This window comes from Eleutherodactylus coqui, chromosome 6 (assembly GCF_035609145.1).
Source record: "Eleutherodactylus coqui strain aEleCoq1 chromosome 6, aEleCoq1.hap1, whole genome shotgun sequence".
Taxonomy (NCBI): domain Eukaryota; kingdom Metazoa; phylum Chordata; class Amphibia; order Anura; family Eleutherodactylidae; genus Eleutherodactylus; species Eleutherodactylus coqui.
Window position 1 is genome coordinate 100,087,483 of NC_089842.1, and position 19,957 is coordinate 100,107,439.

The following is a 19,957-nucleotide window of genomic DNA, read 5'->3' on the forward strand; positions in this document are numbered from 1 at the left end:
CTCGCTGAGAGTAAACTAACCCCGCTTCACATACATAGAAGGTAAAGCGCTGAGCGAGAAGCCCACAATGCAGCGGTGATCTGCCTGTCTAAACACTCTGCACAAATGCCAACAACTAGCGCTAACGTCCGCGCTTGTGCAGACATTTAGCCGATATAGAGGTTATATAGTAACCAGGGAGGAGGGGAATGCAGCTGCAGCGGAGGAAGAGAGCAAACAGCACACGAAAAGTCCACTGAGCAGACATGGAGAGAACATGAGCATTTACAAAAACAGAGGGAAGGAAAAATAGAGACCTAAAACATGCAGATTACACCCAATATCTTGGGCTGCTCCACAGCTGCAGAAGGAGAGTTTTATTTTCCTCTAGGTCATTCACCCGTTTGGTCACATACACCATTTTATAGATTTTAAAGGGTTGTTCCCACATTGTAAAAGTGATGACCCAGCACGTAGCATCACTTTATGATTGGTGGACGTCGGACCTGTGTGATCACTGCCAATTAGGAGAATGGTTTAGCACTACAACCCCTTCACGCAAGACTGGTGAAAGTCCCAGAGATTCGACCCGCACCGATCAATATGCCATCGCTTTACAAGACAGGAATAACCCCTTTATAAAAAAGTTAATAAAATATAAAAAACAGATTTAACAACATATAAAACAGTGGAGGGCGGCTTAAATGTGTGACGTCACAAAAAAGATAGATCATTCAAAGTTTAAAACGGATCTAAAAAAGAAAAAATATATATACAAAAACCTCCACAAAACACCCTCTCAGCATTTTCCAGCTTCCTTAAACTTCTGTAATAGCGGTTCGTCTGCCCGTAGGGCGTAGGTCAGGGTGCACTTGGTGTAGTACTGAGAGTCCAGCTCTAGATTCTGGATAACATCACTCAGAAGGTGGGCACGCTCCACCGTGATCCCCGGCGCTTCATGTCCCAGAGCTACGAAGTGCACATGTAGGTGGTAATAGGACGGTTGGTAATGAAGATAGATCCGCAGCTGGTTACCCTTTACACCGTACTTCTTCAAGATGGCTGCCTAAAAGATAGAAACAAGGCAACTATAAGAACATATAACTTTATATAGACACAATGCCGATATACAGGCTGTACTCCCATCTTCACAGTGAATGGCTGCCTCAAGCACCCTGAATACTGAGACTAAGAAAACAAGCTGGTAAATGGTGCAACCTTGCAGAAAAGAAGCACAAAAACAAGAATACCTGAACTTTCTTGTATTGTATAGTTTGCCAGCAATGAAAATGCGCAATAGTAACATCTCTATTAAAAAAAAAAACAACAAAAAAACTATATTGTTTACAATTCATTTAATTTTCATTATCACTCACTTTGAAACCAGCATCGCTGACTTCTCGCCGAATGTAAATACTAACTGCTTCACATGGAATGTGAAGCACCGACTGAGGAGTCAGTGGTGATCTGCCTGTGTAAACGCTCTGCACGAGCGCCAACACTCAGCATTTATATTGGAGAAACACTGGCCTATAATACTACGAGATCCCCATCTTGTGGATAAAATACCTACAAGGCACCACACAACTTTTAGGCCTCCTTCACACAAGCGACACGGCATTACTGCAGGGAAAGAAAGAAAAAAAAACGCAGCGTTATCGCATCACTGTCCATGCGATGTTGCTGCATCTTCTCCCGACAATAACGTGATTTTAGGCCTTGATATATAAACCCTACTCCAAAAATAAGCTGTAGCTAAAGAAAGAAAACAAAAACAAAAACAGATACATCACCTCTCCCGCGCTCTCCGACGCCGCTTCTCCCCGGGTCCCAGCACTGTTTTTCTTCTCCATCTTCTGCCCGGGATTGAGAAATCCCTGCCTCCTGGAAGTGCTGGCTGTGATTGGCTGACACTTAGCCAATCACAGCTAGTGCTCAATGAATGGCAGTGATTGGTTCCTCTTCCATAGCCACAATGTTAATGAGATGAATATACATAGAAGAGGTTGATTAACTTCCCAAAGAGTGCAGTGATAATAGCCGTAATAATGCTAGTTTTGTGATATTTTTCACTCTACATAGTTTTAATCATGCTTATTAATGTGTCTTCTTTGCCTTCACAATTTCCATTAGTAAGATTATTTTTTTTTTTTGTAAAATGTTTTTATTACCCTTCCACTTGGCTCTCCAATATTGTTTCCTTCACCTACTAGGTCTGTCTCCATAAGATATGCAACATGACAATTTGTTTTCATCATACCGTTCATTGTATACTTGGAATCAGAGTATTCTATGATGTGTTTTTGCTCCTTCTCCTCCTCCTTCCTTGTATTAATTTCATTTATCTGTGCCTATTGTGATAGTATTCACCCCAGCAATACTGAGGAAGAGGCGTTGTGCTTCCAGTCTGGTATTTATCCTCTTCTTCACACTTACTTTCCAAGAGGTTGCGCTTGTTTTCTCATTTTGACTTGTCCCACGCCCGCTTTTTTTGAGCCATTAATCCGATTAGGCTGCACCTCATTGCACCAACATCTTACATCGTTCTGCCTGTACGGTATTACCAAGTTGATAGATCTTTGGGCATTAAACCAGGGTTGGCTCCACCGTTGTCTTTGCATCAAGCACTTTAGACACCCTACCTGCTTCCTGGTGATCTACATTGGCCTAAAGGGATTTCTAAAGATAGCTTCATGGAAAACACGTTTTGCGCAGATTACCACCACCAGAGCACTGGATGCGCCCAATCTGAGCACTAGGAATAAGTCTGGCCCTTTTAGCGAACAAAGGATGTTTAAACTGGAAACAATTGTAAGGTTGTGTCCAGATGTAGTGGATTCTTCATGCATATTTGGGCAGGTAAAATCCACATGTGGATTATAATACCAAGTATACAGATCAGATTAGCAAATCTCATCCGCATAAGGGTGTAATTACACAGGAGAGTGCGCTATTGGTCTGAGAAAAATGGGACCAGTATCCCCCCAAATAGGAAACATGCAATTCATGAGCAGGATCAGTCAAGCACAGAACATGCTGCAATTTTTCTATCTTGCAATATTGGTGCAAGTGACAACCCTCTCCTGTAAATTAGCCCACTCCAACAAGGAGCTCTTTTCACTAGCAATTTCTATGCATCTTGCAACAAACAGAAATCACGCTTGGAACCCGACCGTGTAAATCTAGCCTAATGGGAAGTTTTCCACTGGAGAAATTGAGCAGTTTTTGAAGTCTGCAGAATGTCTATTTCTGCAAACAAATGTTCAGCTGTCAATTGGCAATGTGAAATCCATAGCAAAGCCCATGCAGATTTTGCACTGGAAATATCAGCCGCATGCAGACTTGGCCTAACAAAACTTCAGCTGAGTGCACAGAACTAGGACAGGATGGGGATTAAGTCTCTGAAAACAAACAAGGATGTTCCCATTCACTGACAGCTATCAGAGGTCTTAAACAGAGAGAAACTGAAGGACAAAAAGGTGAGGAATCAATGTTATAGGAGACATTTCATGAGGTCTCCTGTGAGCAGGCAGTGTCTGGGGAAGGGGCTGCACACACCAAGCTCAGCCAGCACAGCTCATCGGCAGAGCTGAGTAAACAGACATGCCCCTCAGATCCAGAGCTAAACAATACAAAGGGCTGCAATCAGAGGAGCCAGGTAAAACAGACTTGTTCCACTCCAAGTGTGCCGAGGCATGAGGGCAGGTTTTGGCTAGGTTTTGTTGTTGTTTTTAACTCTGACAACCCCTTTAACAAAATCCTAGCTACGTTCCTTTTTTGCTAGATACTTTTCAAAACTTTTGAGGAAGTAGCAAAAAAGGTCTTAAACAAATCCAGCACACAAAATGTAGCTACACTTTCCTCAGAATTTTGGTACAATAATACATTTTCCCCAGAAGTAAGTTTTTAAAGTTTCATTATACAATGACTACATATAATTTACATCCCGCTGGAGTGACCCTTTAAGATTAGGCAGTCTCCCCCCCCCTACTGTTCTCACCTGTCCCTCCTGCTGGATATTCTTCAGCAGCGGCAGATGATCTTCATTAAGGTCTCGTAAGGACTTGATGCCACGTGGGTGAGAGATGGCGATAAGGTACAGATCGTCTACCTGTAAACATACAGACACAAACAATGAACATCTTATAGCAGAGATATTCAGTAGGGAGCAGAGGCAAAAATTTAACTCAGCGGTCCTGGCATCACATGGGGTTCAAAGGCCGTCTGCCACAGACGAAGACCCTAATATAACAGCCAGCACATGGTAGGAAGGAGGCAGTTACAGATTTGTCACTTCAGGCTGGGCTTGCACAGTTGGACAGCGCTAACCGGATTCCGCGCGCAGGAAGCCCGCAGCAGATTCCGTCTGAGAGCACTGCTGGCGACCCTGCGTATCTAATTTTCTTGCACTGCAGAGGACCGCGACGACTTGCCGTCGGTCATTCGAAGTACAGGTTTAAAAAAGATAAAAAATTGTATTTCCCGCACCATCACTTAGCGATGATGCGGGTTACCGGGGCCCATAAGCTACATGAATTGTGTATGGGCTGCGGGTCATGCGGCCTCCATTGATTTCATTGGAGGCTGTCCGCGGCAAAATAGAGAATGCTGCGATTTTTCCTCTGCTCGAGGAATACACAATTCGTATCTGCGAATGGGAGAGAAACCGAATTTACAAGCTTTCAATGCCCACGTTTTGCTGTGGATCCTCCTTAACAAGCCAGGTACTCATTTTACCGATCTCGAAAGCTATAGTCAACCTTGAACCATGCGGGGATTGAACGCGCAACCTTCGGGTAGTAAGCGAGGGCTTAGGACTGCATAATGCTGCCATAACATTCTGCGCCACATAAGGATAACATTGGGGTGAAGCCTAATCCCAAACATGGGCAAAATCTGGAAAAGTAGAGATATCGGCAACTAAATCGGCTTGTATTTGTCGGGCGCCAGCTTATTCTGCAGCGCTTTCAGGTAATTTATTATACCCCACCAAGCTGGGTAGTTCACCATGGCTGAGTCAACCTTGAGCCGGCTACCTGAACCATGTGGGGCTTGAACTCGCAACCTTCAGAGCTTAGGACTGCATACTGCTGCCTCAGCACCCTGTGCCACACGTGTCCCCCCCATTATTAATATTAAGTGAGCTGTTACATTCTTGGGACCGGGCATATCCAGCAGTGTCCCAGGATTCACCCAGGGATGAAAGGAATTACCTCCATCCTTTCTCTCATGTCATTTCAGCGGAGGCTGCATTCTCTTCACACGTCATCTTTAGCTCATGTCTGTGCCTCTATTTCATTATGCCTAATGAGGAACCGTGAGTAGGTTTGAAAGCTTGCTATAACATCATGTATTTTTGTTAGCCATTAAAAGGTATCATATCTACAGGATCGCTTGGTTTCTCTTGCTGGGAACAATCACACCTTGCTCTACTGGCGAACATCGTACCAAACTTTTTTCATTTTAGCTCATTGTTCGACCACTGAACGTGATCCGACCATTAGTGAACAGATCATCACAGCCACCGATAAGGACAAACTTGGCATTTCCAGCGAACACAAATATCCACTTTAAGAAGCACGGGGATATTAAATCTCATCCTCAAGGCGAAATGTGAGCACGCTTCAGCCTTGTACAACAGATCCAGAAGACAAGACGTCAGCAGCGGTCAGTGTTCAATACACCATTGTACTTCTCCATTAACCCTCGGTGAACCAATACCGCTAGAATGTCATCCCTGCTGCTCGACTCATGTTTTATTTAGTCACTTCTTTCTTCTATCAGTTTCTGTGTAAGGTAAGTGACAATATGGTCAGCACGCCCCTGGGGTTGTCATCCAGCTCTCCTAGAATCCTGAAAAGCCCATCATCCTAGTTACACAGCGATATTCTAGGAAGGCTGGATGTTACCGTGGCTCAGTGAAACAGACTGGGGAGGATGCCTACAGACTCATTGGACGTAGTCCATGAAGATAACGCGCGGTGGGACAGTCACGTAATCCTGGCAAACCTTTGTATCCACGATGGTTTCCTATTGCCAATGCTTTCCATCTTCTGTGTCCCATATGACAGCTCGGCAGTAACAGGAGCCCAAAAATGTACTTCCTTGGTCCGGCCAAACACAGCGTCCTTGTATACAGCGGAGGAACCAGAGCGGATCTAAAGACAAGCCCGTGACAACCTGACACCAGGATGGGGGGATAAAGAGCATTTGAGTATTCACCGCCAGTTTATTGGATCTGGTTAACCGTAACGAGGGAGAAGAGACCTTAATTAACCCTTACACTGTCAGAGTAGATTTTGCACCCTATCGATAACCATTTCAGGGTTGCCCGATGCCCAGTAGAGGAACAGTCAAGACACCAGATAAAATAACTGTGTTTAGCCCTTTAGGTCCATTTACACGGGACAAGCTGTGGGGCAAACAATGCCCAACTCTTGTATGGCTGACATCGATCACAGCCCTGCTTGATTGGAGACAGGGCGGCTGTGGAGCGCTCTCCTCCCGCCCGCCTCCATTCACTGTAAGCAGACAGTCGTTCAAATGTGGAAGACTGCTGTTCACACTGAAGGGCACCTGTTCAGTTTTTGGCATGCATAAAATGAATGACTGAATAATTCTCATTCAGTCGCTGCATGCATGTACACTAGGGTGGTCCGTGTTTTTCAAATTTCTAAAAGTCTATCTCGTTCCAATCCACAAAAAAAAACAAAACACATTTTTAGCTCTGTCGGACAACTGCGAGGAGATCATTTCGCCCGGAATTCTTTTTTTTTGATAATTTTTTGTTATTTTATTTATAATCACTTGTAAGCACTAATAATAGAAATGAATGAGAGTTTTCATTCATTTAATCAGCATTCTTACTGCCAAATTAAGCTGGTGCTTCAATTGATTTAACATACAATTAAGTTATGCGTGAATTAGGTTATGCGATTTGCATATTGCACAATAAGGCTGGGTTCACACCCGCAAATCCTCCTGTGGCCACTAATCCCGTAATTAGCCAGACATGTGGACGAGGTGTGCACCCCCCAAGGTATTTAACATATATATATATATATATATATATATATATATATATAGATTTTTTTGATCTTATCTTGTATGTGCTTGAAAAGGGCTACTGTGGATAGCCGAAACGCGTTGCACTCCAGCACTTTATACTCCTTCTGTACTCTACCTAGTGGGTCATCTGGTTGAGACCCACTCTGTTTCTATACCAATAAAGTGGAACCTCTGAACCTACACCCTGGACGTGGACCCAGCGTGATTTGTATTTACAAGGTTATCCTGGACTTCCAGTTTCTGACACCCTGCTCATCTCCCACCCATCTGCCGGGTGAGTTTATCTCTTTCCTTCAGACTGAATGGCCGAGCGCATTAATAGCATTCATTCATTCTCACAGATTGTTGTCATAGACTGTAAAAAATACACAACTGCTACTAAATCCTAAGGAAAAAATGTTTGTTGACATTAGGTCTTAATTCTTGTTATTTTTTTAAAAAAATGCGCTTCTCCTAAATTTGATTCATTGTGTTTGTAACCAATTGCAGGGCCGCCCGGATGTGTCCACATAAATATCTCCACGAAGAAAAGAAGAAAATGGTTGAGATAAAGAAGAGTATACCGCTTTTGTACAGAACTAATCATTGCGTAATGTGTATACTAGGTTTTAATTTCAAGGAGTTGGAGGGTCGCCTAGCAGTTGTCCGACTGAGCTGAAGTTTTGCACAACCCATTTTTTGTTGATTGGAACAGGATTAGGGGGTAGAAACAACAAAATTTAAACCTTCAGAAAATTACCTATAGCTAGGCGCCACTTTAGTGTACATGAGGCGACCAGCGTTCAAATTCCCGCAGGAAGGTGGGAATTTGAATGATCATCGTCCCTTGTAAAAGGGCCATTTCACTGCCAGGACATACTACCTAATTAAGGAAAGGGTTAACATATCTTATCCAGAAGCCTTTAGGCCTCTTTCTCACGGGCTACAAAATCATCGCTACAACACGCATGTATGCGAAGCCCGTGGCTTCCAATGGGTTCTTTCACATGAGAGATGTTTTGTAGCCTGAAAGAACCCATTGGAAAATATGAGCTTCACATACATGCGTTTTGTAGCAATCATTTTGTAGCCCGTGTGAAAGAGGCCTTAGACAGCAGTTCTCAAGTGGTAGACATGGTCCAAATATGGATAGGGAACACCGGCTATTGGATCCCTGCAAACCTGCCCATTGACGCACTGATGAAGGTATGCCGAGGTACAGCCCATAACACTCCAAGTGCCAGCCAGCATCAGGAGGTTGTGCACATCTTAAAATGAAGAGGACCTTTGAGCAGTATATAGAATCATAGAATGGTAGAGTTGGAAGGGACCTCCAGGGTCATTGGGTCCAACCCCCTGCTCAGTGCAGGATCCCTAAATCATCCCAGACAGATATTTGTCCAGCCTTTGTTTGAAAACTTCCACTGAAGGAGAACTCACCACCTCCCGTGGTAACCTGTTCCACTCAGTGATCACCCTCACTGGCAGTAAGTTATTTCTGATATCTAATCTGTGTCTCCTCCCTTTCAGTTTCATCTCATTGTTTCTAGTCTTTCCTTATACAAATGAGAAGAGGGCTGATCCCTCTGCACTGTGACAGCCTTCAGATATTTGTAGACCGCTACTAAGTCTCCTCTCAGCCTTCTTTTTTGCAAGCTAAACATTCCCAGATCCTTTAACTGTTCCTCATAGGACATGATTTGCAGACCGCTCACCATCTTGGTAACTCCTCTCTGAACTTGCTCCGGTTTGTCAAGGTCTTTTTTTTAAAGTGGGGTGCCCAGAACTGGACACAGTATTCCAGATGAGGTCTGACTAAGGAAGAGTAGAGGGGGATAATGACCTCCCGTGATCTAGACTCTATGCCTCTCTTAATACATCCCAGAATTGTGTTTGCCTGTTCGGCTGCTGCATCACATTGTTCACTCATGTTCAGTCTATGATCTATTAGTTTACCCAAGTCTTTTTCACATGCGTTGCTGCTTAGCCCAATTCCTCCCATTCTGTATGTGCTTTCTTCATTTTTCTTGCCCAGATGTAGGACTTTGCATTTCTCCTTGTTAAATACCCTTCTGTTAGTCGCCGCCCACTGTTCAAGCTTTTCTAGATCTTTTTGAATACTCTCTCTCTTCCCTAGTGTTAGCTATCCCTCCTAGCTTTGTGTCATCAGCAAATTTGATCAGTTTCCCATCAATTCCCTCCTCCAGATCATTTATAAAAATGTTGATCAACACTGGGCCTAGGACAGAGCCTTGTGGTACCCCACTTGATACATTCTTCCACTTGGATATGCAGCCATTTATGACCACTCTTTGAGTGCGATCACTCAGCCAGTTGTAAATCCGCCTAACAGCTGCCTTGTCAATCCCATATTTGGTCATTATATTCTTCTTTAGATATGCCCCCTCTTTCCATTTGATAAACATATTTTTCTTTGTTTTTAACATGTGTGCAAGTTCTGTATTCATCCATCCTGATCTCTTTAAATGCTTCCCATTCTTCCTTCTTTTAGGGATTGTTAATGATTGTGCTTTGAGAATCTAATTTCGCAATATTTCCCAACCTTCTTGCACATTTCTGTCTTTAAGAACATCCAGCCATCGGATTCTTCCTATCCTCTTTCTGAGTTCATTAAAATCTGTCTTTCTGAAATCCAACCTTGAGGTCTGAGCTTTCTCAGGTCTTCCTCCCCTTTTATCCAAAATTCAAGGATAGCATGATCACTGCCTACTGAGGGCCCAGCCACCCTTACTACCTCAACCATTCCCTCCCTGTTGGTAAGAATTAGGCCCAAGATAGCAGATCCCCTATATTTACATAGTGACGTACAAAAAAAAAGTCATATTGTGTCGGACCCCCTCTAGTCTGGCGAAGTGCAGCAACTCAGCGTTCCATCGCTTCTACAAGTGGAGGATGACGTCTGGAGGGACGGTGAGCCATGCGGTCTGTAAAGCCCCCCACAGCTCTGGGGTATTTGTAGGTACAGTATCTTCACCACATCCCATAAATGCTGGACTGGGCTCATGCTGGGTGAACCTGCAGGCCGCACCATTCATAGCAACTCTCCAGAATGCTCCTCCTACCCATTCTGGACAATGTGGGCCAAATGGCACATGGCATTATCCTGCAGGAATATCTCATCATTGTGGGGTACATGAAGGGCTGCAAATGGTCACCACATAGTGACACGTAGTGGGCACCGGTCAAGGACGTGTTTAGGAAGTCCAGCGGACCCAACCCATGCCATGAGAATACACCCCACACCAGTATAGAGCCACCACCAGCGCACACAGTGCCTTGTGGACAACTTGGGTCCGTGGCATCATGGGGTCTGTGCCACGCACAAACCCTACCATCAGCCCGAAACTATTGATACTGTGACTCATTGGACCATGCCACAGGTTGACGGCAAAATGTTAAATGAGCTCCCCCGTTATGGTGTACAGCTTTGCGATCCAGGACAGTAGGGCAAGGAGTTTGTGTCCCCTTTGCAATCCCTATAAAATGTGACTGGTCCCAGTAAGAGAAACATAACAATCTTGTAGACATGATGTTATAGCGAGCTTTAAAACCTACTTTGGGTTTTTCCTCAGGCTTAGTGGAATCCATCCATAAACATGGTATGATTAATTTACACTTAAAACAATACCAGAACAGGATTAATAGGGGAGTAAATACTTAATTAGTCCACTGATAAGAATCTATTAAATGAAGCCTGAGGAAGAATCCCAAGTAGGTTCGATAGCTTGCTATAAAATTTAGAAAGCAAACAAGGCGACATCTTTGCTGTTACTGTTCAGCTTGGACCTTCACCTGACCACACATCCAGGTAAATAGACCTATAGGCCCCCTGCACACAGGCAGAAATTCTGCGGCGGGATTTACCGCAGAATTTCCGCCCATGCCCGCCTGCATAGGATTGCATTACACAATGCAATCCTATGCACACAGACGTGATTTGTCCACGCGTGGAAAACAAATCGCGGCATATTCTATTTCTGTGCAGGTCTCGCAGAGGTCCACACAGAAATGTCACTACCGACGCATCAGATCCGCTCTGCACATGCGCCGGCTGGGCGGCAGCCGGCACATCACAAGGCAGAGCAGACGTGGAAGCATGTGAGCCGCACTAGTCACTGCAAGAATTCTCGCAGCGGGATCCGACCCGGCCGTCTGCAGGTGGCCTCACTAAAACTAATTCAGTAACTTTGTTCACTCTTTAGACTCCTTACCTGCAGCAATATTTTTTTTTTGCCATGGGTGGTTAATTTTTCATTTGATGCTACTTATTACCAGGCTATACAGCTCCAACATAATCTACAGCACCATATAGAGATTATCATTTCACATCAGTCTTCGTCCCCTCCACATTTCTCTGCCTTAGTCACCCACAGGCCAGTTCTATAGGAAGCCACATAACCAATCAGTACGATTTTGAAGTGTGGGAGGCAAATTGGACAACCCAGAAGAAATCTATGAAATGTAAGGAGTTGTACACTTTAGCTGACCTGAGGATTGCGGCACTCTTCATCATCACAGAACTTAATGAATCAACTATCAAGTATACAAAAGTTAATATACTGAACTAATTAAACATAAAGCAATTTAAAATTGTGGTAGTGTCCCTTTAAGGCGTTCATAGTCATGTAAGTGCACCACTGAGAGACTTCGCAGATATCCCGTCCCTAAGGAGAAACAATTTATGCTATAAGTGAAAGTTTCTTTTTACAGGACTGACATGAGGTCCCTCGCTGGAGAGAAGATCCCCACCATAACTGTACACAACCACCAGATGCTATCTGCAATTTAGAGCAAACTGATGACTCATTTCCATAGGGCGAGGACAGTATATATAAATACCTGTGTGGACCGGAAACCTGAAGGCTGATGGAGGAGTTCACTGCAAAACTTATCAGTCTCTGTACTAAGCTAGAGCGCCAGTGTCATTTATCAGGCACAGCAATCATCTGTGCCTGGGAAGACTTATGGTGATATAAAATGTAATGTACACCTATGCAGTCACATGTAAGTGTGATATCATGCGACTTACAGTTCCTAACTCAAATTCCAAAAGAGTTGCACTTTTGTGACAATCACATAAAAACAATTGGGGACCCTTCCATTACTTCTTAAACAGGTAAAACAGGCAGGTAAACACCGACCAGACACATAGCAGAGGATGATCGAGGTGACAAGTTTTACCGATCTCCACTAATAGTTCAGGGTGGAGTCATCCTTTAAATATCATATTCACTATTCAATGACTACACCAAGATGCACACGTTCTATGTGATTCCAGGGTACTTAACTCTACTTACTCCCTTATTGTTGACGTCTCTGATAACAGTGGATTTAGCACTAAAATCCACGCCCCATTAATTTAAATGGGAATATGGATGTTTCCGCTGCGAATTTTAAATCCGTGCTGCAGAAGAGAAGGAAGGGATGTATCACTGCTTAATGCAGATCTGTGCAGAATCCACATCGAACACACCACAAGCGGATTTTGCACATTCACAAGGGCTAAACCCGCATGTAGATCAATGGCAGGAATAATCTTATGATTTAAAGGGGTTGTCCGGCACCGAAACGGGTTTTGTTTTTTTTTCAACAGCCCCCCCGTTCGGCGCGAGACAAACCCGATGCAGGGACTTAAAAAAACAAACCGCACAGCGCTTACCTGAATCCCCGCGCTCCGGTGACTTCTTACTTACCTGGTGAAGATGGCCGCCGGGATCTTCTCCCTCGGTGGACCGCAGGGCTTCTGTGCGGTCCATTGCCGATTCCAGCCTCCTGATTGGCTGGAATCGGCACGTGACGGGGCGGAGCTACACGGAGCCGCTCTCCGGCACGAGCGGCCCCATTCAGAAAAGAAGAAAACCGGACTGCGCAAGCGCGTCTAATCCGGCGATTAGACGCTGAAAATTAGACGGCACCATGGAGACGGGGACGCTAGCAACGGAACAGGTAAGTGAATAACTTCTGTATGGCTCATAATTAATGCACAATGTACATTACAAAGTGCATTAATATGGCCATACAGAAGTGTATAACCCCACTTGCTTTCGCGGGACAACCCCTTTAAGGCTGTACAGCTCCAATGTTGAAAGACATCTGTCAGGGTTCTCTTACTGTATATTGCCAGCCTCTCTGTTGTCGGAGCCTATCCAACGTGTCCCCTAATGCAGTACTGGCTTTAGCCAGGATATAGTGCTGTTGTATAACGGCAGAAAAAGAGTAAGCCCCCTAGGAAAACCAGGATACAAATTGGACTGGAAAGGGTTAAAGAGGACATAATCAGTGGGGCTCCCTGTAATGTGCTGTAGCTGCGGCCCTATAACTGTATACCTATTTTTTCCATACTCCCCTCCCTTCGCCCAGACAGGCTCTTTATGGCTCTGGCTCCCAACTAGCTCAATGCACCTAGTGAGAGATCCCAAACCTTTAACTCTTGAGTGGGTGACATTACATTCTCAATCAAGTTTGCATCACTCGTTGAGAGTGAGTTAAGGGGACTGCCCACTTTGACACAGTGGTGAACAACCTGCAAGAGCAAGAAACGAAAACATCAAAAAATAAAACTACAGTGATAGACAGTGGGGCCGTGGGTGCAGGGAACTACACCAATTCTCTCCCATGACAGGTCCTCATTAAAAAGACATCCCAAATCTGAAAAGCCCCAGTAATATGGCTGCAAAACTCATTCTCAGGAACCCACAAACCTGTTTCTGATTCCACTTGAAGTCAGGTAAAAGTATGAAGCCGATCGCTGGATCTGGGTTCTCATGGACAATGCGATCCTCCTCCGCTTTCTTCTCCAGGATATTATAGACCCACTGTATCAGAATAAGAAAGAGTCATCAGGTAAGTTCTGCACCTTTCTAAAGTTCACGTTCCACTTTCAAAATATCTACATGCTGTGAGTAAATGCAAACTTAGGCAACTTTCACACAGGCAATCACGATATTGCCAGAAGAATTTCGTGGCAAAAATCGCATATTTTTCTCGTACAATTATTGAGCATCGTTATATCTGGCAAAAAGATCGTTGCTTGCGATTTTCTCATGCAAAAACCAGAATAGAACTTCCAAAACAGAGATTCCAGTGCAGAAGTGACTTAAGAAGTCTGAGCAGCTGAGCTCAAAGCATTATCTAGATAGATACAAATGTAACAATCCCTCATCTGTGAGAACCGGGTTAGAATGATATGGTTTTCTGCCTCTGGAACTAAACAATGAAGCTTCCTGTATAACTGTAGACTGTATAATAGTGTATTCATTATAAAATACCGTATCTCCTTCAACTGGAAAACCCCTTAAAGTCTTCAGTTTAACTGTACTCACAGAAGACGGAAGCAAAAAGGCCTATTATTCATGTAACAATGGTGACAAAAGCTGCCAACGGCTTAGTGTCATCAACATAACTACTCCTGCCCATCGGCTCATGCCCAACTCTGCAAGGGATCTCTACAATAACTTAATACCACTTTCCACCACAGGCAGAACAACTTTTTTCCATAAATACTAATGCAACAGCGCCCCCATTCATCTTCTCTGAGATGAAGCATGCCTTGTAGTCTGCACGAATAGCTCAATAAACCTATTTCCATAATGACAGATGCTGATACCTAGTAAATCACCCTCACTTGTCAAACTGGCTAAAAACTGTTCAGCTATTTCTCAGTCCGGGCAGGCTACCAATATGGCCATCCTGACAGCTTTTACATAGAACAGTATTTGGTGGGGAATGTATTTTAGATGAATTTTCAGAACTGATCTGAATACAGGAGCCGTTACCTTAATGCTGAAGCTCCCGGACTCAATGAATGGAAGAGTGATGTTCTTATAATCCTCACCAGTTTCCTGGATAAGGTAGAGCTCCTGGCGCACATATTTCTTGATGTGTTTCTCAGTTGCCGGTCGGATGATTGTGGTTTTCATTTCTGGGCAGGAGCAGAATTATGCAACTTGTTAATATCACATACTACACGTGTACCCAACCCTCAGCACAGAATGGACATGTGACCGCCATACAATGCAAAGAACACAAAACATGGACCCAATAACATTGAGCCGTGTCTGAATTTTGACTGCACCCCAATTGTCAAAAAACATTAAAAAAAAAAACTGCAGAATGTCCTATTCTGGTCCAACTTCTCAGATGACAGTCACCCATTCTGGTGTTTAGTTTATGCTGCAGTCAAGTGATGTAATGGCGCCACCTAGTGTTCAATCTCCATATAATTTAAAGTTCAGAAACTTTTTAAGGCCTTATGTCCACGGGGAAAATCTGGCCCGCCACAGATTCTTCATGTAGAATCCGTAGCGGGTCCCTCCTGCCCGGCGGACATGAGGCCTAAAAATCAGAATAAACTCACCTGCTCCGGACGATGCGGATGTTCCTTCCTTCGTGGACAGATCTTCTTTCTTCGGCCCGGCGGATGTGCTCGGGCACATGCGCCGGGCCGAAGAAAGAAGTTTCGGCCGCGAAGAAGGGAAGAACCGCATCGTCCGGAGCAGGTGAGTTTAATTCTGGTACTGGTCTCCCGCGGATCCGGACGGCTTCCATAGAAGACTGCGGAAGCCGTCCCCGTGGGAGACCCGCACGAAAATGGAGCATGTCCATTTTTTTCCCGCACGCGGATCCGCGCCTGACGGATAAAATGACATCCGCAGGTATTTAACTACCTGCGAGTGTCCAATGCATCCCTATGGGCGCGCGGATCCGCGTGCGGGAGAAACGCTGCGGATTTTAAGCCCATGGACATGAGGCCTAAGGCTTCTATTATACAAGGGCTTGTAGTTTCTCAACAGCTGTGCTTGCAGGTGCAGCCTGGCAATTAGCGCTATTCCACGCACGTGCAGCCTGGCAATTGTTGGGAGAACCTGAGCGCTGGAGGCTGCCGCTAGTGATCATTTAATAGCGCCCAAAGCGTACATTCACATGCAGCAGAATGTATACATTTGGAAAATCTGCACCATTGATGCGGATTTTGACATAGATCCGCAGTAGACTTCACCTCTTCAACTGAAAGGGTGAAATCAACTGCGGATCCCTGTCAAAAGCCACATCAAATGGTGCAGATTTTGACAAGGAGCTGGGTGCGATTTTGCACTAAAACCTGCTACATATGAAAGTACCCCAAGGGTGTATTCACACGCTACAATTGTGCCCGTTTTTGGTGTACAACCAAGAACCGCACACGATTTAACTGAAAATGTACAGTTCCACAGCCAGAACAGAAACTACAGGAAAATTACGTGTCATTTTTTTTTAACTCCTCCAGTATGATGTAATGGCATAGCATTACATTATACTGCTATCGGGCAGGCCTTCTATCAAGTCACCCCACAAGTATTCTGCCATGACAACCCTGAGGCCTTTCAGAAGGCCCCCGGCTGCCATGACACCCACATGGCTCCCTGCAATTTTATTGTGGGGGGCCATACAGGACCCCCAAACATCATTCAGGGATTTAAATGCTGCTGTCAGAATTGACGGCAGCATTTAAAGGGTTAACAGCTCCAAACAGCCACGTGGCTAATCAGAGCTGTTGCCGCTGGGTGTCGGCTGTAAGAAACAGCTGGTGCTCGCAATGTATGGAGGGAGATCATCGCGTGATTTCTCTTCATACATAGACCACTGATACAGGCCGTCAGAAGGCGTATCGACGGTCTTTAAAGGGTTAAGACAGAGATCTGCCCTGTTGTGTTTAGCTTACAGAGACGACAGTGGACCGAACCTTCAGCTGTGATACGCAGTGTGTAGTCTCTAGGTGGAAACAATGTCTACATTCACTGACAGCAAGTAGATACTTTACCATGACAAGGGACCCTTCTACAGACTGTGCATCAGGACTATAAGCTCCCCCCGTGCCCACTGCACTTGTGGCCCCCCGCCTCACCGTTCAGCTCCGGCGGTGGATTCAGATGGTAAACACTGTAGATATCATTCTTTAACTGAAGCTTCAGCTCAGGATTATTGCCAAGGAGGCGAGTGACCGTCTCCGCCTGAAAGGGCGCCCTCTCCAGAATGACGACCGCATCCTCAGTGCTCTTCCCGTCACCGCTTACCTGGGGAAATCAATACAAGATGGCATTTACTGGCAACCACTGAAGGTACTTCTCCGTCCCGCACAGTACTGATCTGCGTGGTTCCGTCCCGCTTCCCATCGCTATGCAGTTTTCCGCATAGAAGTGGGATGGCAGGGATGGAACCAGGCATGGATATAACAGTGCAATGTGAATGACGCCTAAGGCTCCCTACATGGCCGGGTGATATCAGCTGTGAAATGCAGATTTCATGCGAGTGGTTCTCTATTTTCACTCGCACAAGCGAGGATGGGATGCGGCGTTCTCACAAAACATGTCACATTTGCCTTAAAGGGGTTGTCCCGCGCCGAACCGTTTTTTTTTTGTTTTTTTTTAACCCCCCCCCCCCCCCGTTCGGCGCGAGACAACCCCGATGCAGGGGTTAAAAAAACAACCCGCACAGCGCTTACCTGAATCCCGGCGGTCCGGCGTCTTCATACTTACCTGCTGAAGATGGCCGCCGGGATCCTCTGTCTCCGTGGACCGCAGGGCTTCTGTGCGGTCCATTGCCGATTCCAGCCTCCTGATTGGCTGGAATCGGCACGTGACGGGGCGGAGCTACACGGAGGCGGCATTCTGCACGAGCGGCTCCATAGAAGACTGCAGAAGACCCGGACTGCGCAAGCGCGGCTAATTTGGCCATCGGAGGGCGAAAATTAGTCGGCTCCATGGGAACGAGGACGCCAGCAACGGAGCAGGTAAGTGAAAAACTTTTTATAACTTCTGTATGGCTCATAATTAATGCACAATGTACATTACAAAGTGCATTATTATGGCCATACAGAAGTGTATAGACCCACTTGCTGCCGCGGGACAACCCCTTTAAGTATTGCGGATTTACACGTGTGATATCGGGGCCGGGTTTCTCGGACTGACCTGGCACGCGCCGTGTAAAGACACTCCAACCAGTTGATAATATTTCAGCCCGTATAAACGCTTTCAATGATTGGTTTGTGAAACTGAACAAGCGAACAGCAACCACTCCGTGTAAAAGCGCACAAACAGCAGGCGCGCCGTGTAAAAGCGCACAAACAGCAGGCGCGCCGTGTAAAAGCGCACAAACAGCAGGCGCGCCGTGTAAAAGCGCACAAACAGCAGTCGCTCGCACGCTTTAGCCGCTATTCAGACGGTATTTGTCCAATGTGAACCCACCCTAAGGTCGGGCTCACACGGCCGTACGCACAAAACGCTGTGCGAGTAACGCAGGGTTCTACCGCCATGGAGCCGGCGGTGAGGCGGCCTATCGCTGCGGATTATATATCTCACACTGTTATGCGCAGTCTTTGTTTTTTTTTTTTCTTTAAAAATTTCCTGCTCTGTCACTTGGCAACGGCGAACATAAATACCGCCCATACAGTAATTGTGTATGGGCGCCGCCGATTATGCGACCAGAAGAGAACAAAGGGCTCTCTTGCGTGTAATATGTGGGAAAATAGAACATGCTGCACTCTCGTATTATGCAATACTTACACACAAATGTGAGCAGAACAGCGTAAGGCGATTTCACTCAACGCAAAGTACCGCGTGTCACACAGGCAACGCACGCGTAATACGCAGTAGACTTAACGCTCGTGTGAGCCCGGCCCTATGGCCCTTTTACACAGGATGAAAGTCGGGTAAACGACTGCACGAGCGCCGAGGTCACCGCTAAGGTCATTAGTGCTCATACAGTGTTTACACAGGCAGAACACGCCGCTGGATCGCGGGCTTCTCGCTCAGCGCTTCGCCTCCTACGTGAAACACTGAGTGGGGAGCGTTTACACGGAACGACAAGCCCCGATTCAGCGATGGCTTTACTGCTGACAGTGAGGCAGTGATAACGAACTGCGAATGAATAGCGAGCAATTTGCATTTACACGTAACGATAATCGCTCAAAATTTGTTCGCTTGAATGAGTTTTGAGCAATAATTGTCCCGCATAAACGAGCCATATAAATCTAGTCTACCTCTCCCCTCCTGAAATAGCAGATAACAGGGAACAATAGCTTGTATGAACTCACACAGAAAGGGAGGGATGATCACACTACAGGTGCTTTCTAAGGTACTTCATCACCCCTTTGAGCAATGACTACCTCAGACAGACTGCACAGATGACACCTCAGTGCTCATTACTACAGAAAACACCAGAAAAGCCTAGAATATCCCCCCAAAATCGGTCAATAATGTATTGCTTTGCATTTTACACCCCCATAGGTGAGAATGGTACAGTCCTCGCATCCCCGCCCCCTACAGTAGTGGTACAGCCAGCACTTCCCCTCACCAGGTGTAACCTCCTTTCCCTTCCCCAGGTACCTGTCCGTGCAGGAAGATCGTCTTGTCCCTTGCTGACTCTCTCAGGATGCTCTGGAGCTTGAACCCGGCGAGGGGATGTTCTGCACCCGCTGGGGTCTCAGAATCCCCGGCGCCGCCATTCTCAGCTTCACTTTCCCGCTTCCTCTTTTCCCCGCGCTCAGCCATTGTGATCGGAGACATGCGCAATAGCGATGGAGCACAGCGCTATCTACTGCAGTGTGTTAGAAGTGACAGGAAAGAATCTTGTGACAGCGCCACCTAGTAGATCTCTAGTGAAATACACTGACGTCGCAGAACTCACCCCTCGGAGAGAGAAGGCAGCTTCTGCAACGTGAATGGTGCTGGAATGCACATTCTGTCAATTTCCACATGGATTTGGCACAGATTTTTTCGCAGCATGTTGCGGCAAATCTGCGCCATGCGAACCTGCGTCAAGGGCTCACCCAAACCAGCGTGGTGCACATTGTAATACGCAGTGTGCAGCAGATACGCATTTACTGCATAGTTTATGCATCAGACTGATAATTTAATGTATTACGCGCCTAAAT

The 19,957-nt window shown here is 45.7% G+C and overlaps 1 protein-coding gene across 1 annotated transcript; it reads right to left on the reverse strand.

The window, feature by feature from the left end:
* Nucleotides 1-341: 341 nt before the first annotated feature.
* On the reverse strand, nt 342-19,614 carry DCPS (decapping enzyme, scavenger). Its single transcript, XM_066607266.1, has 6 exons — nt 19,410-19,614; nt 16,931-17,099; nt 14,823-14,968; nt 13,749-13,862; nt 3,980-4,090; nt 342-1,045 (listed from the first exon to the last, which is right to left on the reverse strand). Exons 1-6 carry the CDS (start codon nt 19,587-19,589, stop codon nt 779-781), a joined length of 987 nt encoding a protein of 328 aa, XP_066463363.1. The 5' UTR covers nt 19,590-19,614; the 3' UTR covers nt 342-778.
* Between the last annotated feature and the right edge of the window lie 343 nt (nt 19,615-19,957).

Bases quoted from the DNA above. Each gene is read 5' to 3' on its own strand.
- DCPS (XM_066607266.1), bottom strand. From the start codon at position 19,589: ATGTCTCCGATCACAATGGCTGAGCGCGGGGAAAAGAGGAAGCGGGAA. The intron at 4,091-13,748 runs GTTTGTGGGTTC...GTATGTTTACAG, and splicing joins TCAAGTGGAATCAGAAACAG to GTAGACGATCTGTACCTTAT. The intron at 1,046-3,979 runs GTGAGAACAGTA...TCTATCTTTTAG, and splicing joins ATATCCAGCAGGAGGGACAG to GCAGCCATCTTGAAGAAGTA.